This window comes from Vulpes vulpes, chromosome 9 (assembly GCF_048418805.1).
Source record: "Vulpes vulpes isolate BD-2025 chromosome 9, VulVul3, whole genome shotgun sequence".
In the NCBI taxonomy this organism is placed as follows: domain Eukaryota; kingdom Metazoa; phylum Chordata; class Mammalia; order Carnivora; family Canidae; genus Vulpes; species Vulpes vulpes.
This window is the reverse complement of record NC_132788.1, coordinates 99,828,150-99,853,721: the sequence shown is the minus strand read 5'-3', so window position 1 is coordinate 99,853,721 and position 25,572 is coordinate 99,828,150. Positions and strand designations below refer to the sequence as shown.

The 25,572-nt window shown below is 49.0% G+C and overlaps 1 protein-coding gene across 1 annotated transcript in view; it reads left to right on the top strand.

The window, feature by feature from the left end:
• The window catches only part of CYP4F22 (cytochrome P450 family 4 subfamily F member 22), a 31,207-nt gene extending 5,935 nt beyond the window's left edge, over positions 1 to 25,272 (top strand). Inside the window, exons 2-13 of the mRNA XM_072721346.1 lie at positions 5,505 to 5,727; positions 8,925 to 9,069; positions 13,644 to 13,697; positions 13,818 to 13,945; positions 14,154 to 14,275; positions 18,469 to 18,736; positions 19,723 to 19,789; positions 19,900 to 20,029; positions 21,327 to 21,460; positions 22,307 to 22,371; positions 22,977 to 23,059; positions 23,457 to 25,272. Of these exons, the coding sequence (XP_072577447.1) occupies positions 5,506 to 5,727; positions 8,925 to 9,069; positions 13,644 to 13,697; positions 13,818 to 13,945; positions 14,154 to 14,275; positions 18,469 to 18,736; positions 19,723 to 19,789; positions 19,900 to 20,029; positions 21,327 to 21,460; positions 22,307 to 22,371; positions 22,977 to 23,059; positions 23,457 to 23,634 (1,596 nt within the window). The 5' untranslated portion in view covers position 5,505 and the 3' untranslated portion in view covers positions 23,635 to 25,272. The remainder of the gene's footprint in view (positions 1 to 5,504; positions 5,728 to 8,924; positions 9,070 to 13,643; positions 13,698 to 13,817; positions 13,946 to 14,153; positions 14,276 to 18,468; positions 18,737 to 19,722; positions 19,790 to 19,899; positions 20,030 to 21,326; positions 21,461 to 22,306; positions 22,372 to 22,976; positions 23,060 to 23,456) is intronic.
• The last annotated feature ends 300 nt before the right edge of the window (positions 25,273 to 25,572 follow it).

The window sequence follows — 25,572 nt, the reverse complement described above, 5'->3', positions numbered from 1 at the left end:
GGTGGAAGGTAGACTGCTAGGTGGGTGGGGGGCAGAAGGAAACCAGGAAGACCAATGCTAGGAGGCTACTGCCTCACTGGCCTGACACAGATTGGGGTGATGGGATGGAGAAAAGTGAATGGATGTGAAAGATATTTAGGACAGACTATTGGCAGGACCTGACAACAGATTAGGTGTAGGGAGAGGGGGAGGAAGGAGGTGAGGTGAATATGAGGGTCTGGGATATGCCCCTGGGGGACATCCCGGAGGTGGCGGGACCTATCAGGAGCATTGTTGAGACACAGGAGGCAAAAGTCACAAAAGCCATTGGAGGGGGTGAGATCCCAGGGTGTATACACAGAGGGAGAGGAAGGGATGACTTGGACCAGCTCTAAGGAACTTCAACATTTACACATTGGGTGAAGGAGTCCAGAACACCCTGTGAAGGGGGGTCTTTATGGCTGGAGGAGGGCAGGGGTCAGCTCCTGAAGGGCTCTGGATGCCAGACTGAGGACAGCGGGGAGCCATGGAGGGTATTAGAGCAGGGGAGTGACAGACCTTCAGAAAGGTGACTGTGGTGGCTGGGGTGGCAGCCAGACTGCAGTCAGATGGCCCAGGGATTAGAGATGACCCAGAAGTCTTGAGCCTGCCCAAACGGTGACACCCCCCCTCAACCCCGGGCCACACACAGGAAAAGGCCACACTGGGGTGGATCCCCAAATCATCTTTTACAGTCACTTCCAGTTGCAGGTAGGGAAACTGAGGCCTGGGACACACAGCCAATCTGCGGAGTCAGGATTAGATAGAACCCAGTTACATGTGTGTGTACACATGCGCGCTTAATAAGAAACTCAGGTGTCCACACAGCTAGCCCTCCCCTAGAGAAACCCTCCCAGACCACCTATTCTAAAAGGATTGGTCTGTCTGTATCCTCTTACGCTGTGTATGAATTTCCTGTGGCCACTGTAACAATTTACCGTGAACTGGGTGGCTTAAATCAGCACACGTTTATGATCTCATAGTTCTGGAGGCCAGAAGTCTGAAATCCAGGTGTCAGCAGGGCTCTGCTACCTCTGAAGGCTCTAGGGCAGAGTCTGTTTCCTACCTCTTGCAGCTTCTGGTAGCTCCAGCGTTCCGTGGCTGGTGGCCGCATCCCTCGTGTCTCCTCTGTCTTTACACAGCCTCTTCAGTGTGGCGAATCTCCCTGTGCCCTTCTGTTTCGCACGTGTGCGTGCGAGGGGAGAGGCAGAGGGAGAGAATCCCAAGCAGACTCCCTGCTGAGTGTGGAGCCCTATGCGGGACTCAGTCTCATGATGACCTGAGCCAAAATCAAGAGTCGGGGATGCTTAACCTAACTGAGCCACCCAGGAGCCCCATCCCTCTGAGTCTCTCTTATAAGGACATTTGTCATTCCAGTTGGGACCAACCTAGCCTATCCAGGATATTCTTCTCATCTCTTTGCCCTAAACCATTTGCAAAGACTTTGCCATAGGAGGTCACGTTCTCAGGTTCCAGAGACCTGATACCTTTGGGCTGGAGCCTATTCAGCCACCGTCGTCCCCGTTTTACCTCCTTCAAGACACCTAGTGTTTACACGGCATTCTATCCAAAGTCTATTGGTGGCCACCCCTCCTAAGGGTAGACCGTGTTTGTTCTGCTCATTCCCACTACATCCCCACTACATCCCCATGCCCAGAACAGAGTCACACACATAGGAGGGGTTCGAAAACGATTTGCCAACTGAATGATGAAGAAATGCAGGTGGAACACTTGGTGAGAGGCCTGGCACGTGACAGCATTTAGAGGAAGGTCATGATTCTTTGTCGTAGTCACTAACCGCCTTCCCTGGCGTTGCTGGGGGGAGAATCACTGTCCTCTGTCAAATTGGTAAAGAAGCGAATATCCACAGCTACGCCCTGGTGAGTGTCACCTGGAGCAGCCCATGACCTTTGGCCCGGGACTTGCTACTTGGAGCTCTTTGTGCTTCATTTTGGGGAGGTTATTTGCTCTCTCCGCCACCTCCACCCCTTCCAGAGGGCATATAGCCTACACTAGTCCACCTTTTTTAAAAATATTTTTTTGGGACCACCTCGGTGGCTCAGTCGGTTAAGTGCCCAACTCTTGGTTTCAGTTCAGGTCATGATCTCAGAGTTGTGGGATTGGGTCCCACATCATATTCCACGCTCAGGGCAAAGTCTGCTTGGGAGTCTCTCTCTCCTCTCCCTGTGCCCTCCCCCCCCCCCCAATAAAAAGATAAATCTTAAAAAAAAACCCTGATTTTTAATTGTGGTAAAATACACATAACATTTATCATTATAACCATTTTAAGTGTACAGTTCAGTGGTATTAAGTACATTCACACCGTTGTGCAGCCATCACCACCTTTCATCTCCAGAACCTTTTCATCTTCTTCAATTAAAACCCTGTCCCTATTTATTAAACACTAACTCCCCCATGAAATTCCTCCCCCCAGCCCCTGGCACCCACCACCTACTTCCTGTTTCTGTGACTCTGACTTCTCTAGGGACCTCTTATAAGTGGGATCACATAGAATTTATTTTATCTCTTATGAGTGTCTCTTATTTCACTTAACATAATGTTCTCAAGGGGCACCTGAGCTCAGTGATTTAATGTCTGCCTTTGGCTCAGGTTGTGATCCCGGGGTCCTGGGACTGAGTCTCACATCAGGCTCCCTGCAGGGAGCCTGCTTCTCCCTCTGCCTGTGTCTCTGCCCCTTTCTCTGTGTCTCTCATGAATGAATAAATAAAATCTTAAAATTTTTCTTTAAAGACCCTATAATGTTCTCAAAGTTCATCCGTGTTGTACCAGGCATCAGAATTTCCTTTCTATGGCTGAATAGTATTCCCTCGTATGGATGGACTGCGTTATGTCTCTTTTCATCTGCCGAAGGGCACTTGGCTTGTTTCCACCTTTTGGTTATTGTGACTAAAGCTGCTATGAACATGGTTGTGAAAATATCTGAGTCCCTGCTTTCAATTCTTTTGGGGATCTACCAAGAAATGGGATTGCTGGATCATATGATGATTCTATGTTTAATATTTTAAGGAACAATCATACTTTTCCACAGCAAAGTGGCACCATTTTATATTTCCAAGGGTTCAAGCTTTCTTTGCATGCTTACCAACTCTTGTTGTCTCCTTTCTTGACAGTAGCCATCCTAATGAGTGGTCATGTGATCCGCATGACTTATAATGTAAGTCAGATCGTCCCAATGGGGCTCTCCAAATTTGGTGATGACCACCTAGCTGTTTTCCTAGGATGCAGTAACCCATAGAAACTTCACATCTTCTATATAGGGGATATAGTTGGGCATTGGCTGATGGAAGAGCCAGTGGGTCTGAACCCATAGCGGTGGGAACCATGGGCAGGAGTGGGTGGGGACTGGGGACTCAGGTAAGGACCTGGAGTGCAGGGTTCTACTAGCTGTGTTATCCCAGGAGGTGGGCACAGAGGAAGCCCTTGGCTGTTTGGACTGAGTGGAAAGGAGAGATGAAGGCAGGATCCGTCCATTTTCAGGAGTCTCCTTGGCATCGTCTGAGGTTTGTGAGCCCTCAAAGTGATTGAGTTTGGCCTTTGGTGGGAGCTCAGGGGACCTCTACCACCTCCCGTCTCCCTTGAGTTAGAGGAACTGAGAGATTCAGTTGTCTAGAATATGGAGAGAATGTAAGACCCAAGTCCAAAGACCACTTTAAGATTCCATAAAATGAGGCATGCAGATCCCTGAGTGTGGCGCACAGCGTATTGTAATGCTCCATACCTGGTCACTGCGTTATTAATATCATTGTTACCTACCCACTTTGTTTGGGTTCCTTCAAAAGCTGACCCTTGGATAAGGATTTGAGTGCTAGGAGCTTATTTGGGAAGTGATCACAGAACATACCAGTAAGGGAAAAGGAAGTGAACCCCAAAGAATCGAAAACAGGGACTCTAACAAGTACTTGTACATGCATGTTCATAGTTGCACATTTTACAATAGGCAGAGGTGGGAACAGCTCAGATTTTCATCAACAGATGAATGGATAAACAAATTGTGATATATCCTTACAATGGGAATATTACCCAGGAATGCAAGAAATGAAGATATGATACCCACGACGACATGGATGAACCTTGAACATGTCACGCTGGGTGAAAGAAGCCGGACACAAAAGGTCACAGAGTATATGAGCCCATTTATATGAAATAAATTATAGAGTCAGAAAACAGATTAGGGGTGCCTGGGTGGCTCAGTTGGTTAAGTGTCCGACTCTTGGTCTCAGCTCAGATCTTGATCTCAGGGTTGTAAGTTCAAGCCCCATAACGGGCTCTGCACTGGGCATGGAGCCTACTTGAAAGAAAGAAAAGGAAGGAAGGAAGGAAGGAAGGAAGGAAGGAAGGAAGGAAGGAAGGAAGGAAGAAAGGAAAGAAAGAAAGAAAGAAAGAGAAAGAAAGAAGAAAGAAAGAAGAAATAAAAAAAGAAAGCAAGCAGAACCGTGGTTGCCAGGGGTTGAATGTACAGGCGAATGAGGAATTACTGCTAATTGGGGTGGGATTTCCTTTCGGGGCAATGAACAAATTTTGGAGCTAGATAGAGGTGGCGGTTGCATGACACCGTGGATATGCTAGATGCCACTGAATTGTACACAGCTGACCTGTGAATAACACAGGTTTATACTGCACGGGTCCACTTCCATGCAGAATTTTTACAGTGCAGCACCATAAATGGATTTTCTTTTTCTTATGATTTTTTTTCAATTTTTTTCTCCAGCTGACTTTGCTGTAAGAATATGATATATAATACATATAACCTACAAAATATGTGTTAATTGACTGTTTATGTTATCAGTAAGGCTTCCAGACAACAGTAGGCTAGTAGGAGTTAAATTTTTGGGGAGTCAAAAGTTATACATGGAAATTTGACTGTGCCACAGGGGGTTGGCACCCCTAACCCCTGCATGTTCACGGGTCAACTGTGCTTTCAAATGCTTCGTTTTATGTTGGGTGAATCTTACCTCAATTAAATAAAGAGGATAAAGAGAGGAGGCGGGAAGGGAGGCAGCTAATAGAGAAAGTTTCTATGGAGGGCAGCTGGAGTTTAATCCCACTGGGGAACCCTGGTGGTGGGTGTGGAACCCACATCTCAGAGTCATTGCACCATAGGGGAGAAGGCGTCTATCTAGCATTATTTATCAGTCATTGGTTGAGAGCTGCTTTCAACGTGTGTGAATGTTTAAATTTTTCAACACTCCGGCCAGCCATGGATGGGCAGAGAAGCCAGGAGGGATGCCCTGCAAAGTCAAGACTGATGGCACGTGGAACAGTGCATCCATCTGGCCAGCTAGCCGAAGGTCACTGCTGGGGGAGGGTTGAGGGGTCTCCTTGGTGTCTGGTACTCCTGTGTATTGAGCACCTACTGTGTGCCAGGTACACTCTGCTTGACTCCACAGGTCCTCTCGTGTATGGTGCACACATGGCCAGAGAGTGGTTCCTTCTCGCACTGACCCCCATCTTGTGTGTCCCCCCAGGATGCTGCCCATCACAGAACACCTGCTGCACCTCCTGGGAATGGAGAAGACCGCGTTCCGCTTGTATGCTGTGTCTATGCTCCTCCTCTCCCTGCTCTTCTTCCTCTTCCGCCTGCTGATGCAGTTCCTGAGGTTCTGCTGGCGCTTCTACATCACCTGCCGCCGTCTGAGCTGCTTCCCCCAGCCGCCCCGGCGCAACTGGCTGCTGGGCCACCTAGGCATGGTGTGTGTGTGGCTGGGCAGGTGGGCTGGGACCTGGGGACTGAGTCCCCGGGACTCAGCAAGGATGACGGGCCTGAAGGCTTCCTCCATCCCCCAGGAGTCTGGGTTGGAGCCATGAAACAGACCCATTTTACAGGATTGGAGTGTGATTGAAGCTCAGAGAGGGCAAGCAGTTTACCTGAGGCCACACAGCTGGGAGGAGGCAGAGCTGACTCTAAGGTTTTCTCTATAATTTCAGGCAATTACTGTAGCAACAGGTGAAAAGTTGCCTGGGAAAGTCATCAGGTTCTGTGACCCAGGGTGGGGTGGGGGGACTCCTGTAGATATTGTTGCTCCGCCCCAGCCCCAGTGTGTTTGCAACCTCCCATTCTCTTGTCTTTCATTTCTTACTTCACATAAGGGTGCTAAGCATTATGTCAGGAGCTTTAAAAATACTAACACAGTCCTCTTGACAGTGCTAGGAGGTAGTTCCCATGACTATTCCCATTTTGCTCCTGAGGCTTTTATGACACAGAGATGTTAAGCACCTGGCCCTACGTCACACAGCTCATAGTGGAAGAGTTGAGGTTCAAACCCAGGCCATCTGGCTCCAGAATCCCTGCTCTGTACCCTCTGCTGCCTCTTGTTTCTGGATGACAAAACTCGCACTTTTCTAAAAGGGCTTCAGAGAGCAGAAGGAAGCCAGAAGACCCCTGAGGGCACTGAGGCTTTTGGAGTCCTATAGGCCAGCCCCTAACTGCCTATGGCACTCACCTGGTCTCCCTTCCAGGCCTAAATGAAACTGAGGGACAGCTGTGGAGACCTTCCTGGTGCAGGCCTCATGCTGAGTGCAGAGGTGGACTTTGGAGAGGCAGTTCAAGGGCACTGGTCATCCCATCCATGTGGGCTTGTTGCCCATCTCTGCCCTTTCCTGCCATGTGACCTTGAGCAGACTACTTCACCTACCCATGCCTCAATTTCCCCATCTGCAATGTGGGGAATATGATTGTTCCTAATAACCTCATGAGATTGTTTTGAGGATTCTTGAAGCCACGTTTGTGGCACACTGGGCACTGAGCCTGCCACGTGGTGGTGGAGGTGCTTAGCTCCTGGGTCCTGCAGAGACTGGAAGTATCAAGTGATTCTAGAAAAGTTTTAGATATTACTTGGAGGAAGTGTCTCAGAAGAAGCAGGAGACACATTTCCACTCAGTAGCTCAAAGACCATTTTATGTGTCTTTTGGAGTGACTCCCCTGGGGCCAGTACTCACCAAGTTTTGTCTGTTTGTGCCTGAATCTCCTCTCTCCCTTTTGCCTCCTGACCCCGCTCCGGCCTCATCCTTCCTGCCGGGACCATGGTCCAGCCTCCTCCCTGGGCTCCTGCCTTCAGTCTGTCCCCCATCCTGGCCCCAGGAGGATTCTTGAAACCAACCACATCCCTCTTCTACCCACATACCCTCTATGGCTCCCCACTGCTATCCAGAGAAAGTGTCAGCCCCTCAGCTAGTATTCAAGCCCCTTTAGACTCTGACTCCCACCCTACTCACATCTAGTCCTGCAGAATGACTTCCTATTCCTATAACCAGGCTCTGACTTCCCACCTCCATGGCCTTTGCTGGAACTGTGTCCTCCGCCCCAAATATCCTTCTCAGTTAGATGAACTTTGACTCATTTGTCATGCCCCATGTCCAGCTCGTACTCTTTGAGAAGCCATCTGGCTTTACTGGTGGTTCCAGAGGTAGTGGCCAGGTCCTGATACCCCAGACAGTTGGCCAGGGCCAGTTCTGAAGTCCAACGTTGACCCTATGGGCCTAGCCTTCCACCTAGGGCCATGAGTTCTGGGTGAGGCCATGGTCTCCCAGGGCTGAACCCGATTGAGGAGACACCGGAGCCAAAGAGAAGTCATCTGTTGGCTTGTTCACTCATTCATTTATTCTTTCGATTGGCAATTGCTGGGCCTTGCATTTGGCCAGGCACTGGGTTAGGCCCCTTAATATCTGAGCTCTCCCCTAATTCTCACAGCCTGTGGAATAGGGATGGATCTTCCCAATGTGATGGATTTGATCTTTGGAGCTCGGAGAGGTTGAGTGACTTGCCCAAGGTCACATAGCTACTGAGAGTAGATTTGAGCTCAGATCCTTCTCACAATGGCCTGAAGTACTTCTGCCTTGTGTTTTTGTTAAGAGCAGACATTTTGGAGCTGGGCAGCTCGAATCCTGGCTTTGTGGCAGATGATGCCAGTGCCTGCCTGTATCCCTCTGGCCCATTTCTGGATGTGATGACCTGCCCTCCAGCTGCCAGCCCCTGCATTCTAGGGCTTTCTCTAGCACTGTGCAGGGTGAGCTTGAGAGTTAATGCCCCAGGAGTGACCCTAGCCAGTGACTATGAGATTGTAGGATTTGGTGTATAAACACCCCAGCTCATCCTCTGGTGGATTGACTCTGAGATTTGTGTCCCCCTCAAAGTCCCCAGGAAGACTGAGCACTGAGTTGCCCGTGACCATGACTCCCTTGGCAACTCCCCTTTTACTGGCTGCCTTCCCTCCCTGTCTCACATTCCCTAGTCCCCTACCCGTGTTTTTGGGGATCACCCTCTACATGAACTACTTGCCCTAGAACCCTTGTCTCAAGATCTGCTTCTGGGGAAGCCCAAATTAAGACCATCACTTACTCACCTATAACTTCAGACAAATCCTTTGACCTTTCTAAGAAAAATGGGGAAAATAGTAGGAACTATGTCATCAATACTTGTGTGGGTTGAAGGTATATAAAAAATGCCCATAGCAGCACCTAACACCGTGAGCCCATATATGTGTGAAAGATAACAATACCGGTACCATTTTATTCCTAACAGAGCACGTACTCAATAAATGCCAGTCATTATTATCGTGCTCACTCTTACTGTTTTTATTTCTTGAACACCAGCCATGTGTCTTGTGCCGGGGCTCTCTCATTTTGTTAATTCATGAATTTTCTCAGCTGCCCTCAGCCAGAGTTGATTTACACGCCCCCCCCCAACCCCCCCTCCCCCCCCGCCCAGCTCCACTTCTCAGATGAGGGAGTAGAGGTTCAGCCAGATGCTGCCTTCATACAGCCAATCATCCAGCTAGCTCTTCTGGGCTTGTTTTGAGGACAGGGGAGATGGTGAGAGGGAAAGCCTGGGGGAAGCTGGGGCTGGGCTCTTCCTCACTATCTTTCCCTATCCCCCCGACCTCTCCCAGTATCTTCCAAATGAGACGGGACTCCAAGATGAGAAGAAGGTTCTGGACAACATGCACCACGTGATCCTGGTGTGGATTGGACCCGTCCTGCCACTGTTGGTTCTGGTGCACCCTGACTATATCAAGCCCCTAGTGGGCGCCTCAGGTAGGTGTGCTGGGACTTTGAGTGATGGGTAACCCCTTAACTCCCAGAGCTCGCCTGGGCTTCTAGGCACACAGGTGATCTAGGGGAAGAGCCTTTTGAGTAGGGATTTGAAGGGTGAATAGGAGTTCACCAAAGCAGCCATGGTAATACAGATAGTGGGAATAGCCTGGGAAAAGGTGGACCATATCTAAGAGTCCTAGGAAATTTGAGAGGATGTCTACCCACCTGGAAGTCAGTGCCAAACACGTTCTGATAGATAATTGTTTGCCTAGGATTTTGTTAAGTGGTTGCTGCTTAGTTCTAAGCCATGGCAGCGCATCATAGGTTCTCACATTTCCACTGTGGCTCTCCTGGCTTCACTTGGGCTGCCCCTGATTGGTGGAAAAGGAGATGTAGAAAGATTGCTTCTTTCTTGTCTGTCCATATCTACCCCAAGGTATAGGACTCCCAGATGTGCTTGTCAAGCACTTGTTCAACCTTCAACATCCAGATCCCATGACCTCTTCTCCAGGAAGACCTCCGAGATCCTCCAGACAGATCATAGGTTTTTCCTCTGGGCTTTTCCATGGTCAGCCCTAAACCGCTAGGGCTGAGCGTGTCTGCATCCAGCCCTGTCTGCCTCATGGGAGTCTGGATCTGTAGCATGGCCTCGCATGGAATTGGGCACCTCCAGAGGCATCAGGGGCATTTGAGAGAGGAGGGAGGAATGAAAGAGCTCCGGGAATTTTAGGATCTCTGGCCCCAGCTTGGGCCTCTATAAACCCTGTGTCTAGAAACCACCTTCAAGGTGCCACCCTACAGCCATGGAAGAGGAAGGGACTGCCATTCTTTCCTTTCCCACCATTATTGTATTTGTGAGGGGATGCCCACCCCACTGCACAGAGGGGGAAATCTAGACCCTGGGAAAGGTGACTCTTCTAAGGGATGGGCACCAAGTTGTGGGAAGAGCCCTGGGTCAGGACTTGGGTGGGCTGGGCTTGGATTCTTGGCTAGAGCCATATTTGCTGTGTGACCGAGCAATTGAGCTAGCCTCGCAGGGACTGTTTCTGCTCTGTAAAATGGGGTGGTTGTGAGGGCTGCGTATGATGTGGGTAGGCGCTCATGAGGGTTTGTTCTCTCCTGCCTTTCTCATATCCTGTTTTTCTTTCTTTCTCCTCCTCCTCCTCCTTCTCCTCCCCCAGCCCCACCACTCTTAAGAGCCTCAGTTTCCTCAGTACTGTCCTACATGGTTGTGAGACCCCAAAGAATAGTAAGTAGAGCCCCCAGTGTGGCCTGGGTGCATAGTAGATGCTCAGGCCTCTGCCTCTGCTCTCCCCTCCCCTCCCTCAGGGTGGGCAGGACATCCATGCCTCTACCACTGGAGGACAGGTGGGGGACTCTAGACGGGGAGGGTGTGGTTGTGAGTTAGGGCAGACAGGCCTGGCCCCCAAGCTGTGGGCCCCCTTCCCTACTGCATGGGGCCTAAGCCCACACAGCCCATGGATCCTGGGTCCTCTTGGACCTCTGTCTTCATCTTATATTGGGTGAGAGGGATAGAGAGCATTAAATGGGAGAAAGGAAATGAAGATGCTTTATAGGGGATAAAACATGATATATAGGCATATAATTATAGCTTGTCTTTCTACCTTCATTTTGGATGGAGTTGAGGTTCACATAACATGTAATTAACCATTTTAAAGTATACAATTTTAAACTGTAAGGTATTTCGAGTGTCCACAATGTTGTGCAACCTTGGCTCTCTCTAGTTTCAACATTTTTCATGGCTCCATAAAATGGCCTGAACCTATTAAGTGATTACTCCCCATTCTCCTCTCTCCCCAGCTCCTGGTACGTACCAATTTCTTTTCCATCTCTGTGGCTTTGCCTGTCCTGGAGATTCATTCATTCATCCACAGTGTAGTGATTACTGGGACCTTATTCCTCTTGAAGGCTGAGTGATAGTCCCTAGTCTGGGTGTCTGGATATATGGATATACCACGTTTGTTTATCCGCTCCTCCACTGGCCGACATTTGGGTTGTTTCTACATTTTGGACATTCTGAATCATGCTATGAACACACATGTACAAATTTCAGCATGGATGTATATTTTCCTTTCTCTTGGGGAGATACCAAGGCATAGAAATGCAGGGCCATATGGAAATTCTACATTTAACTTTTTAAGGAATCACTAAACTGCTATCCTCAATGGCTAGGCATTTATTTTTCATGGTAGGGGCTTTGCTGGGGGCTGGAGATGCAGATACTCATCTCACAAGTTGACACCAGTGACCAATAATTATAATCATAATTATAAAAATAGCCAGCAGTTGGTTAATTATTCATTTATGTGTACAAATATTTAATGAGCACCTGCCGTGTGCCAGGAACATATTAGCTCATTGAGTTTTTGTAGGGATGCCACAAGACAGGCAGGATTGTTTGGTTTCCCCTCTGGCCAATGAGGAAATGGAGGGACAGAGGGCTATCATGCCCAAGTTTATACAAGGGGTTAATGGTAGGGCTGGGGTTTGGACCCAGACCTGACCCGCCCAGAGGCCAAGCTCTCAACCACAGTGATAGGGTCCTTCCTGCTGGGCATGGGGTGGGGACTTTTCTTATATGAACTCCTCCAGAGTAGATTATATTCCCTCTTTACTGAAGGGGACACTGGTGAGGAAGGCAGCCCGGACACAGCCTCTCCGGGAATCGATGGTCAGATTTGGAGTGGCATAGGGACTTGAGGATGGGAGAGCAAAGGAAAAGACCCTCAAGGGGCGTAGGCTGAAGTCCAGTTCTCAGAGAAGAAAGGAGTCACTAGACTTTCTCCTTCTTCTCCAATGCTGCCTCTTCCTGGAAGCCAGCCGTGACTTCCAGCAGCCCTTTCTCTGTGCCTTCCTTTGCTTCTGGCACACTTTCTACCTTCTTGATAATTGCATGGCGTGCCTCTGCTTCCCTTTCTCACCCCACCCGATGCTCCTCCAGGCAGGGTGTGGACCTGAGCCATTCCTGGTCCCCAGCATGGGTTGGGTACAGGGAGATAGCAGAAGAGATGTTCTAAATAGGAGGATGAGTGGACATATGACTGTGTGCACAATTGGCCAATTCCTAGGTAGTGTGTGTGTAGGTGGCTGAGTCACATCTCAGATAAAAGTGACATCACTTGAGTTTCAGGTACTTCCTTCCTGGGTCCCGGCCCATTCTGTCCCAAGTCTGTTCAACATGTAGAAAGAGAATTCACTCACTCACCCATCCATCTATCTATCCACCCATTTTTGCATTCATTCATCCTTTGGTTGGTTCATTCAATAAAAGTTTATTTAGCACTAGGGATGCCTAGGTGGCTCAGTTGGTTAAGTGTTTGGCTCTTGATTTTAGCTCAGGTCATGATCTCAGGATTGTGGGATCAAGCCTCATGTTGGGCTCTGTGTTCAGTGTGGAGTCTACTTGTCCTTCTTCCTCTGCTCCCCTCAATATATAAATAAAACCTTAAAAAAAAGGTTTTCTTTCCCTCTCCCTCTGTTCTTCCCTCCTTTCTCCCTCTCTGTAAAAACATTATTTAGCACCAGTGTATCAGTGATCAACATGGTGCTTTCTCTCAAGGGGCCAGTAACTGGATAGATACAATACAGAGGAATTGGTGGAGGAGGGATGGCATCCAAGTAGAGACTTGATGGATGAGGGAAGAGTGTTTGAGGCAGAGAGTGCATGTGGTTGAGAGACCTGGAACAAAGAAAGAATGAGACTTTTTCAAGGAGATGAGAAAATCCTGTGATGTTAGAACATTGAACATGTAGAAAATGGAGGATAGAGGTGTTGTGAAAGGGCTGGACTGAGGTAGATCATTCATGGCTTTGAAAATGGGCTAAACAGGGATCCCTGGGTGGCGCAGCGGTTTGGCACCTGCCTTTGGCCCGGGACGCGATCCTGGAGACCCGGGATCGAATCCCACGTTGGGCTCCCGGTACATGGAGCCTGCTTCTCCCTCTGCCTGTGTCTCTGCCTCTCTCTCTCTCTCTGTGTGACTATCATAAATAAATTAAAATTTTTAAAAAATTAAAAAAAAAGAAAATGGGCTAAACAGTTGGTGGTTTTGGCTAATGGGTGTGAGTAGGAAGGGACATGGTCAGATCTAGCATCTGATAAGACCTCCCGGGACTAGAGTACAGGGCAGACTGAAAACACAGGAGGTATAATTCAGATGGCCTGAGTTGGCAGAAAAGAGACGTGATTAGGGTGAAGAGGGCCATTCTGGATGGAGAGCATAGCCTGGACAAAGGTTTGGAAGTAGGGCCAGCATGTGGGGGTTATTGGGTATATGTTGATAGGTGAGGTAGGAGAGGCATATAGGGCCAAGATGGACAGGGCCTTCAGTCCTAGCCTGAGCTTGAAATTTTTTATTGGGGTGATAGAGAGCCATGGGAGGCTCATGTTCAGTTCAGCAGGTTACAAGGATCTTTCTGGGGCAGGTATGGAGGATGGACTGGAGGGATGAGGTTGATGTCAGAGCTCAGAGGGGAGGCCCAAAGAGGTCATAAGCAGAGGTCAAGTGTTAGAACTCTGTTTTGAGTCATCATCACCTCTTCTCACTCCACAGCTGCCATTGCCCCCAAGGATGACCTTTTCTATGGATTTCTGAAACCTTGGCTCGGTGAGTGCGCAACTGAATACCTGGGGCTGGGGTTTCAGGGAAGACGTGGTGGGGCCTGGGGTTTCTTGTAGTATTTCAGAGTAATAGGGGAGGCCCCTAATCTTCGTCTTCTGGGTCCAGGGGATGGGCTGCTGCTGAGCAAAGGTGACAAGTGGAGCCGGCACCGCCGCTTGCTGACACCTGCCTTCCACTTTGACATCCTGAAACCCTACATGAAGATCTTTAACCAGTGCACAGACATCATGCATGTGAGTCTCAAGGTTATTTGGGAAGAGGGTATCCTAAGATTGAGACTGGTCTGGGCTCCAGCTCATGGGTAAGCTGGGCAATGTCAGGAAGCTTCACTTCCTTTACCCTATAAAGTGGGGTTGTAGTGAGTGGGCAGCTGGGTCATTGTTAGCCTGGCTTAAAGTCTGTGGTCTCCATGTCAATTTGCCATGTATCCTTTTCTTCCAGGGTAAATGGCGGCGCCTGGCACAGGGCTCAGTCATCTCCCTTGACATGTTTGAGCATGTTAGCCTCATGACCCTGGACAGTCTTCAGAAATGTGTCTTCAGCTACAACAGCAACTGCCAGGAGTGAGTGTAGCTTCCCTGGGGAATATAGAGCCAGTTGTTCTAGGGCAAGGTGGTGGGAAAAGAAAGGAAACTCTCAGTTGTTGGGCATCCCTGGGCTATTGGTGCTCTGCCACTGACAGGCTGTGTATTCCTGAAAATGGACATCATCTCTCTGAGCTTATCTTCTTATCTGAAAATGGAATCCCAGTTCCTTCCCCTTAGCCATCGTGTGAGTATTGAGATAATGTAGGTTGATGGTTTTGCATATAGTAGGTGCTTAATAAATGCTAGTTTCCTTCATTGTTCCATGAAGAGTAGTTTGGCCTTTGGAAAGTGTCTCCCCACTTTCTGAGTCTCAGTGTCATTTTTTAATAAAACAAGGATGACAGGGGGATCCCTGGGTGGCGCAGCGGTTTGGCGCCTGCCTTTGGCCCAGGGCGCGATCCTGGAGACCCGGGATCGAATCCCACGTCGGGCTCCCGGTGCATGGAGCCTGCTTCTCCCTCTGCCTGTGTCTCTGCCTCTCTCTCTCTCTGTGTGACTATCATAAATAAATAAAAATTAAAAAAAAATTAAAAAAAAAAACAAACAAGGATGACAATCCTTGACCCTCTGAGATGTTTTAAAAATAAAATGATATTGGGGTGCTTGGGTGGCTCAGTTGGTTAAGCTTCCAACTCTTGATTTTGATCTGGGTCATTATCTCAGGGTTGTGGGATCAAGCCTCATGTTGGGCTCTGTGCTTGCAGAGCCTACTTGAGATTCTCTCTGCTTCTCTCCCTTTGCCCCTCCTCCCTGCTCATACTCTAAACAAATAGCACTTTGTGCTTCAAAAAAAAAAAAAAAAAAGGAATAAAATGATGTCACACTGGCCTGGCACACAGATGCCTAGTGAATATTTGTTGAATGAGTGAATAAGATAACCATTGTTCTGGTTCATTCATTCATTCATCAGATGTTTGTTGTGTACCTACTCTGTGCCTCATACTGTGGTAGCTCATGGATATATGGTGGCGAGCAACAGACTAAGCCCCAGTCTTTTTTTTATAATAAATTTATTTTTTATTAGTGTTCAATTTGCCAACATACAGAATAACACCCAGTGCTCATCCCGTCAAATGCCCCACTCAGTGCCCGTCACTCATTCACCCCCACCCCCCGCCCTCCTCCCCTTCCACCACCCCTAGTTCGTTTCCCAGAGTTAGGAGTCTTTATGTTCTGTCTCCCTTTCTGATATTTCCCACACACTTCTTCTCCCTTCTCTTATATTCCCTTTCACTATTATTTATATTCCCCAAATGAATGAGAACATATAATGTTTGTCCTCCGATTGACTTACTTCACTCAGCATAATACCCTCCAGTTCCATCCACGTTGAAGCAAATGGTGGGTATTTGTCATTTCTAATGGCTGAGGAATATTCCATTGTATACATAAACCACGTCTTCTTTATCCATTCATCTTTCGATGGACACCAAGGCTCCTTCCACAGTTTAAGCCCCAGTCCTATACTGGATATGTCTGATACTATGGTAGCTACTGGATATATGGTGGTGAGCAACAGACTAAGCCCCAGTCTTATTCCCCTTGGAATTTTTTTTTCCCCTTGGAATTTATGATCTAGGTGGGGATATAAGGAAAAAGAGACATCATAAGGATATAAGGAAAAAGAGACATTGGTGGCAAGTTTGTAGCACATAGTAGGTCCTTAGTAGTAAGCTGCTGACTTTGTTACTCTGGGCCTTGTAGGGTTATGCTTCAGTTGGGTAAGGTGGGGATGGCCTTAGTGATTGGTTAATTAATTAATCCAAAAATATTTACTGAGTGCCTACTAACCACCACTCCTGGGCTAGGCACTATGAATACAGTGGTCAACAAAATAGACAAAGTCTTGCTCCTCTGGAACTTACATGGTGGGAAGAAAGGCAGTAACCATGCACAAATAAATAAACAAGAAAATGACAGTCTGTGACAAATATATGAAAACAAGCATACTTCAGGACCAAGGACAGCCCCTTGCACACTTGTCCAGGGTTTTTTTTTTTAATTTTAAAAATTTTTAATTTTTTTTAAAGATTTTATTTATTTATTCATGAGATACACACACACACACACACACACACACACAGAGCAAGAGAGAGAGAGAGAGAGGTAGAGACACAGGCAGAGGGAGAAGCAGGCTCCATTCAGGGAGCCTGATGTGGGACTTGATTCCGGGACTCCAGGATCATGCCCTGGGCCAAAGGCAGGCGCTAAACTGCTGAGCCATCCAGGGATCCCCTATTTTTTTTCATTAAAAAAATTTATTTATTTGAGAGAAAGATAGAGAGGGAGAGAGAGAAAGAGAGAGAGAGAAAGAGTAGGCACATACAGGGTGGGGGGATGGAGGGTCAGAGGGAGAAGGAGAGAGAATCTTAAGCAGACTCTGTGCTGAGTGTGGAACCTGATGTGGGGCTTGATTGACTCCAAGATCAGGACCTGAGCCAAAACCAAGATTGGATGCTTAACCAGGTGTGCCACCCAGGTGCCCCTAGAATTATCATTGTGTGTTTTTAATAACAGGTTTACTGAGATGTAGTTCACATATCATACGATTCACCCCCTGTTTAAAATAGACAACTATGTAAATATACTAGAAACATAATTTCTAGTTTCTCTAGTTAGCAACATAGTTTCTAGTATATTCACATAGTTGTATAACCATCCCCATAATCAATTTTAAAATATTTTCACCCAAAACATGTCCTATACATTTTATCACTCACCCCTATTCCCACTTCTCCCAGTATAGGCAATCACGCATCTTCCACCAGTCTCCACAGATTTATCTATCATGGAAATTTCATATTGATGGAATGATACAGACTTTTATGTCTAGTTTTGTTCACTCAGCATAATGTTTTCAAGATTCATCCATGCTGTGGCCTGTGTCAATTTCATTTTTTAGGTTGCTGAGTAATAGTCCATTTACCTTATACACCACATTTTGTTTATCCACTCATCTGTTGATGGACACCTGGGTTGTTTCCACTTTTTGGCTATTATGTAAACATTCATGTATCAGTGTTTGTGTGAACACATGTTTTTAATTCTTTTGAGGTCTGTACCTACGAGTGGAATTGCTGGGTTATGTGATAATTCTTTGCTTAGCCTTTGAGGAACTGCCAGACATTTTTCCCAAAGTAGATGCACCATTTTATATTCCTACCTGCGCAGTATGTGAGGACTCCAATTTCTCCACATCCTTGCCAACACTTGTTATTATCTGTCTTTTTAATTCTAGCTATTCCTAGTTGGGAAGTAGTTGAAGTGGTATCTCATTGTGGTTTTGATTTGCTTTTCCCTAGTGGCTAGTGCTGTGAAGTATCTTTTCATGTGCTGTTTGGCCATTTGTATATCTTCTTTGGAGATACATCTATTCATATGCTTTGCCTATTTTTAAATTGGGTTATATGTCTATTATTGTGTTTTGAGAGCTCTTTATATGTTTTAGATACAAGTTTATCACCAGGAACAGGAGTTCTCCCATTCTGTGGCTTTGTAGGCCTTTATTCTTATTCTTTATAGGCTACATCTGTTTGGAAGTCCTAATCCTTTGGGCCTGTTTTAAAATGTACCTGGATTTTGGTTCTATTTAGGTATGAGTCTAACAGATCACATGATTGGCATTAAAAAATTAGTTTGTTACTTATAGTTTCCAAGAGGAGGGGGTGTGCCACACCACTCAGGACTACCCTGGGAAGCATCAGTGTCAGTCAGGAGAAAGTGTGGCAGGAGTCTTTTTTTTTGTGGTTTCTATGGGAAGGAGCAGCATGGCAGGGTGCAGGCTTAGGATTGGCTAGTTTGAATAATTTTAGAGGGCCCTGGAGGATACAGGGCTGTCCCTAGGTGTCGGTACCTGGCCCTGGGGTGATTAAGGCCTGGTGGTAGAGGTTCAGTGTGATAAATTTCAGTGTAAAGGAAGGATCTGGATTGTTTGGTTTTGATATGAAGCATGCTCTTGGGTGAATCATTGGCCGTCTCTAAGAACTAGTTATTCTGGGAGGGGCAGTGTCTCTTCAGTTAGCAAGGCCCCAGAAGGCACAGCATAAAGAATACAAGAAAATAAGAGAATATCATCTACACAGGGCCTCTCTCTGTCTCCTATTCACGGGGAGAAGCAGCTTGTGTTAAGGGCTAGGCCCATGTTCTTCTTCCCCCTACCTCCCCAACAGGAAGATGAGCGATTACATCTCGGCCATCATTGAGCTGAGTGCCCTGGTGGTCCGGCGCCAGTATCGCCTGCATCACCATATAGACTTCATCTACTACCTCACAGCAGATGGGCGGCGTTTCCGGCAGGCCTGTGACACCGTACACCGCTTTACCACGGAGGTCATCCAGGAGCGGCGGCAGGCACTCCGCCAGCAGGGGGCTGAGACCTGGCTGAAGGGCAAGCAGGGCAAGACCTTGGACTTCATTGATGTCCTGCTCCTGGCCCGGGTGAGGCTGGACCCTGAAGGGTGGAGCCCTGCCCAGGACGGCCCCTTGGTGAATGTAAAATGATCCACATCCAAAGTAACATAGATCTGGGATGCAGGCAGATGCAGCACACGTTAAGACTTACTGTATTAGTTTGCTAGGGCTACCTTAGATTGGGTGAGTTAAACCACAGAAATGAATTTTCTCAAGGTTCTGGAAGCTAGAAGTCTGAGGTCAAAGGCACTGCCAGGATTGGTTCTTCTGAGGCCTCTCTCCCTAGCTTGTAGATGGCACCTTCTCGTATATCTTCGCTTTGTCTTCTCACTGTGTCTCTGTAAAATTCCTCTTCTAAGGGCACCAGTCATGTTGGACTAGGGCCCACCCTAAGGACCTCATTATACTTTAATTAAGTCTCTAAAGGCCCTATCTCCAAATATGGTCACATTCTGAGGCCCTGGGGGGTTAAGACTTCACCATAAGAATTCTTGATGGTGGCTGGTTTGGGGTGTGGGGGACACAATTTTGCCCACTGTACTTACCATGATGAAATAACAAGACTTTGAAGAAACGTGACGCTTGCAGAGATTGCTTCTGTGGAATTTCTGAGAAGTGCTTGGGTTCTGGATTCAAACAGTCCTGGGTTTCAGTTCTGGCCCTGCTGCTTAGTGGATGCTTGACCTTAGTCATCTGACTCTTCCCTCTGAGCCTTCCCTTCCGCATTTATGACATGGCAGTCATGAGACGTGATCTCAGATCGTTGTTGGGCATTCAGCAGGCTGTATGGTTTCAGTAGCTACTCAAGAAATACAAACTCCCTTATTCTCTTCATCTTTGACTCTTCCTCCCACTTTCCATCTTTCTTAGACCAGTTGCCTACCTCTATCTGCCTGGAGTCCTTCCCCCTGCAGCTTGGCTTGAGAGAGGGGCAGATATCTTGACTTTAGAGAAGCCCTAGGATGTGGAAGGTGGGATGAAGTGGGCTGAACATCATCCCCCGCTCACTCCAGGATGAAGATGGGAGGGAGCTGTCAGATGAGGACATCCGAGCTGAGGCAGACACCTTTATGTTTGAAGGTGAGGATGTGGGGTGAGGCTGGGGGAGGCCAGGAGGGATCCCATTGTCTGAAAATCACATCTTCGCTGTCTTTAGACAGCCTCCACTTGAGCTTCTCCTCTACCTCCAGGTCATGACACAACGTCTAGTGGGCTCTCATGGGTGCTATTCAACTTGGCCAAGTATCCAGAGTACCAGGAGAAGTGCCGAGAGGAGATCCAAGAAGTCATGAAAGGCCGGGAGTCGGAGGAGTTGGAGTGGTTGGTTTGGGGTCAGGGGTGTCATGGGGGGCAGGTTGAGTCTAGAGCTTGCTTGCCTTTATTTCTTGCTCTGATCTGCACGTATTTCTTGCTCTTGCCTGTATATTACTCTTGCTACTGCTGGGTGTTGTTGAATAAGGTAGTATCCAAACAGATGTGTGGGTTCAGGTCTGTTCCACATGTGTCCTCATTCTCCTTGAACCAGCAGCTACCCTGGGCACATTCTTCTCAAGGCAGATTCCAGAAGCACAAAGAGCCACAGTTTAAAACCTCTGGTTGCATTGTAACATTCCAATTAGCTAAAGCAAGTCACATGTCCACGTCAACCACAAATGGGGCAGGGCATACATTCCACTCACCTAAGTAGAAGGCACTGCAGAATCGCATGCAAAGGGCCTGGGGTATGTAATTCAAACATGGGGATGGGAGGAGAGTGAAGAGTCAGGAACAATAATCTAATTTACTTCAGATGTGTGCCATGTAGAGCTGATTCTGGATGACTAAAAGAAAACAGCATTTAAATAGCATTGGAAAAAAAATAGCATTGGACAGCGAGAAAGCTCTTTTCTGTTCAGTGTGTTCACCTTTTAGATTTTGATGTCTGGGAGAGACACTCAGTGGGGTGCCATCGTATCTTCAACTCCTTGTGAATTTGCCTTTTTAATGAAGGCAGAAGATGGCTCAGGTTCTGAGGACTGGGCAGGAGATGGGTCTAGCTAGAATTTAATAACTCTTCTGTTTTCCCAGTGGTGTTTAGGTTATGGGTACTTTTAAGCCAGGCATGCCATTTGCCCTTTACCATAGCGATATAATGTTTTTTTGAAAGAGAAAGAAAATGATCCAGATCATGGACCAAGGATTCTAATTAATCCAAATTGGGACCCTGGAATACAATGGAAAAAAGTTAATAGCATAGGAGAGAATGTATGGGCTTTTAAATATTGAAATTGATTCATACAGGCTGGAAAACTACTGCTGCCCTGGGCCCCCTGACTATCCTGGCACCACTCCCAGCTATTCCCTGACTGCCACATAATTCATCAGTTAAAGGGTTAATGCTGGGTGTGCAGAAGCCTGTGGGTGCTGGTCTGATTGGTTGGGGGTCAGATATTTTGCATGCTGAGGATTAGTGATATGTGCATGGGACGTGTCTGAGACCCTAGACTGGTTTCCTGTACGTTGCTCCTGAATGCATGTGTGTGCTTGTGTGTGTGTGTGTGTGTGCCTGTTTGAGGAAGTGAGTGTTGCTGTGGTCTGGCCTGAAGTCACCCACCATTCCATGTTCTATGCTCCCCAGGGATGACCTGACCCAGCTGCCCTTCACCACCATGTGCATCAAGGAGAGCCTACGCCAGTTCCCACCAGTGACCTTGGTTTCCCGCCGCTGCACGGAGGACATCAAGCTTCCAGACGGGCGCATCATCCCCAAAGGTGCCCATTATGTCCTTCAAGCCACTGGGCTGCTCTGCTTCCCATGGGAGCTTGGTCATGCCTGCCCCAGGTGCACCCTCCCTGTAGATTGGGTGTCTCTCTGTGTGGCTTCTGGGATGAGGGAGGAGACCCAGTTGTGTAGTAGGAAGACTGAGATGGAGGAGTCCAGGTGGAAAGACAACAGTGGGTATGGCAAGGTGGACACTAAGCCCAAGGGATGCTGGAGATCTAGAGAGGCCTTGTTCCCAGAACCAGGCCTTGAGTACCACCCAGTCTGAGGGAGACACAGCAGAACATAGACATCCCCAGTCATGTGGGGTCAAAGATGGGCTAAAGGGAGGAACAGGGGCCGGAACAGCCCAAAATAGAGTGATGACTTTATCTGGGCTGCAATGCAGGGAGGGCTGCTTGGAAGAGGAAATATGAGATGTGAGCCTTGGAGGTTGGAAGTAAAAGAGAGCATTTTTATGGAGCAGAGTCTCAGGGTACAGGTAGTGAAAGATTTGGAATGCTGGGTTGAGGCACTTGAACTTGATCTTCAGGACAGTAGGGAACCATGGGAGGTATTTGAGCTGAGGAGGAACAGTGTCAGGTATGTGAATAAGAAAATCCCTGTGTGGCCAGCATGACAGCTAGAAAGAAGGTTATGGGGACCTTTTATGGAGCAGCAGGGAGAGTGGACATAGCAGCAGAGTTTTTCAGAGAAGGATGGGCAAGAAAGGGTAGCAGTTGGCTCATGGGAACAGCATGGCTCCAGGAAGAGCAAGGGAGGGAGGAGGGGGTCTTCAGAGAAGGCCCTGGTTCCCCTCAGCTCCAATGGTCCTATTGACCCCACCCTCCCCACAGGAATTATCTGTCTGGTCAGCATCTATGGGACCCACCACAACCCCACAGTGTGGCCTGACTCCAAGGTGAGCCCCTGCCTCAATTCTCCCTTCCTTCAGCTTCTTCCTTCTCAGAAGGGGAGTCCTGGGGAGAGGTGAGGCCTCCCTACCCTGCTCCCCAGGGATACAGATGGCCTGGTTGAATGCAGAGCTTGAGTGCCCCTGCCCCACCTACTCACTCACTGTTGATTCATCAGGTCTACAAATATTATTGAATGCCTACTGTGTGCCAGCCTCTATGCTGGGCACTGTCTTTGCCCTCATGGAGCTCATGGTGAAGTTCAGGGGAAGAAAATAAGCAAAAGCTATCATCGTGGATATTGATATGGGTACAAAGGAAATATAAACTGGAGTGCGGTGGGGGGCACTTTAGCTTAAGTGGTGAAGAAAGGCCTTGTGGAGGAAGAGATATTTGAGTGGAGACCTGAAAAGTGTGAAGAGCTGGGAGAAGCCCGTTCCACAGGAAGTACAAAGGCCCTGTGGTTGTAATGAGCCTGGCATGCTTGAACAACGGAAAGAAGAGAGTGTGGCTGGATAGTAGCGAGGTTCTCTCTGTCCAGCTGAAGGGTGGGGGCTAAGCTGGGATGGTTGGGCCAAGCCCCCAGACTCACCCCCAGGCGAATCCTGTCTAGGTGTACAACCCCTATCGGTTTGATCCGGACAACCCACAGCAGCGCTCCCCACTGGCCTATGTGCCTTTCTCTGCAGGACCAAGGTAATTAATTCTCTTTCCCCCAGTCCAAGCCAAGCGTAGGAGGAGCACTGAGGCCAGCGGAAAGTCAGGGATGTGCAGATCAGGGGCAGAGACCACCTCCCACCCAGATGTGCTTTCTGCCAACCCAGCACCCAGTTCATGCTTCCAATGCACCAGGATTCCCCCAAATCAGACTCTGCGATAGTATCCCTGGGTGTTGAGCAGCTACTGTTGTGCCAGGCCCTGGGTTCTGGGCTTATGTGCTCCCGAGGACTCTATGATGCCACTGCCCCCATTTTACAGATGAGGGAACTGAGGCTCAGAGCGGGAGGCCCTTTACGCGGGGACTCCCCCCATTCCAGGCTCACAGGGCAGCTGAGCCTGAGCCCCGCCCCCGCCCCCGTCCCCCTTCCTCCAGGAACTGCATCGGGCAGAGCTTTGCCATGGCCGAGATGCGCGTGGCCGTGGCGCTGACGCTGCTGCGTTTCCGCCTGAGTGTGGACCGAACGCGCAAGGTGCGGCGGAAGCCCGAGCTCATCCTGCGCACGGAGAACGGCATCTGGCTCAACGTGGAGCCGCTGCCTCCGCGGGCCTGAGCGCCGGCGCCGCCCTGCGGATCCCGGGGGCCCAAGCCCCGCCCACAGAGGCCCAGGCCCCGCCCCCGAGGGCCCAGGCCCCGCCCCCACGGTCCTGAGGGCAGAAACCACGCCCCTCGAAGTTCAGGTTCGGCTCCTCTGGGGAGAAGCCCGGTGGTACCAGCCGTGCCCCTCGCGGCAAGGCTCCGCCTCCCGGCGACCTGGTCCCGCCCCTTGAGGTCCAGGTCCAGTCCCCTGAGCGCCCTTCCCGCCCTCCTGCTGGAGGGGGATTCCAGGACTTGAGACCCGACCCCTAAGGCCTCTGGGATTCAGGATCATTCCCCTCTGTGGGTCCCGGCTGGCTTCCAAGATGAAGACTTGGGAGCTGGAGCCCGAAGTTAGAGCCTTGAACCCGGGCATCACCTTCCTGAGGCTCCCAGCTGCTGTGGGTGAGCTCCTCTGGCACCAGGCTGCATCCCAGGGCTCGATGTATGCTTCTGTTGTTGTTTTGGAGACCTAGACCCTCCTTCACAACCCTCTGCCCTTTCCCTTGCTGTGAGGCCCTTTGCTGAGTGTTCTGATTTTTGTAGAACAAAACCAAGGGATGCAGACGTCCCCCCAGGGTCCACCCCCTAGCCCCGCCAGATGCTTCCCTTGGAGCCCAGCAAGGAAACGAAGGTCCCTGGGCAGTTGGGAGGCATGTGAGGGAAGCTATGGGCCAGGAGGCTGGGAAGCCGTTCGCCCTCAGACATAAACTCAAGCTTTTTGGGACACTTTGTGCATTCATTTATCTCATCAGCAGACCACATATTAATTGTTGGCACTGGGCCAGGGCCGCAGCCGGGGCTCAAATCCTGCCCTCAGGAGAACAGGGGACAGATGTTGAACAAATATTTCATATGAAGTTTTATTTATAATCATGACAAGTGCCCCGAAAGAGAGGCCCTTGGTGCTCTGCAAACACAACAGGGGGTGGCTCAGGGAGAGCTTCTGGGATGCTGAAGTGAGGGTACAAGCTGAGTGGTGACAAGGGAGAGGAGAGCATGTCAGGCAGGAGGAACTGCATCTGCCAAAGTCCCCAGGGGAAGGAGAGCATGGTGTTCTTGAGGAACACCACCCCGGGGTGACTGGTTCTGGAAAAGGGGGCAGAATAGAGGAAAGTTGATCAGGGGCCAACTGCCAGAAAGTAGAGGCCACATCTCACTTCAGGGCATTACACTCAGGGCAATAGGGAGCTGCAGAGGGCATGGGAGCAGGGGGGCAGGACAGGACATGGTCAAATGTGGGCTGGCAGGGAGGTGGCTTGGAAGTGGGGGCGCACTGGGGACTGGAAATCTGGGGAAGAGAGAGACTGAGGTCCAGGCAGGACAGGAAGGGTGACTATCGAGCCACAGGGGCTGAAGTGAGGGAGGAGGTAAGCTTGATTCCCACGTCTTTGGCTGGGGGAACTGAAGACGGCATGGTCCCCGACATAATGATACAGGAGATGGGGCGGTGGCAGTGTCTACAATAATTGTATTAATTCATCAAATATTTATTGAGCATCTGCTGTGAGCCAGGCCGTATTTGAGGCCTTATATAATTGACATGTGTTGCCGGGGTGGGGGAGTGTTAACAGATGATGGATAATAAATAAGCAAATAAATAAGTAAATTCACATGGGGTCTTGGAGGATTCTTGACTTTTATTGTGACAGAAATGGGGAGCCATGGGAGGGTTCTGGGCAGAGGGACAGGTTTGTCCTTTGGTCCTTATAGTATTCTTTTGGCTGCTAAGTGGGAAAGCAAGGGTCGCACCAGGGAGGCCAGATGGGGTGACTGCATTGGCCCATGTGAGAGAAGTGATAAGTGCTATGAGAAAGCTGAGCTGGGTAACTGTGTGTGGGGGGATGTTCTGTAATGCTGGTGGGGGGAGCAGCTGCTAGATGGTCAGTGAAGTCCTTACCGAGAAGGGGTCATT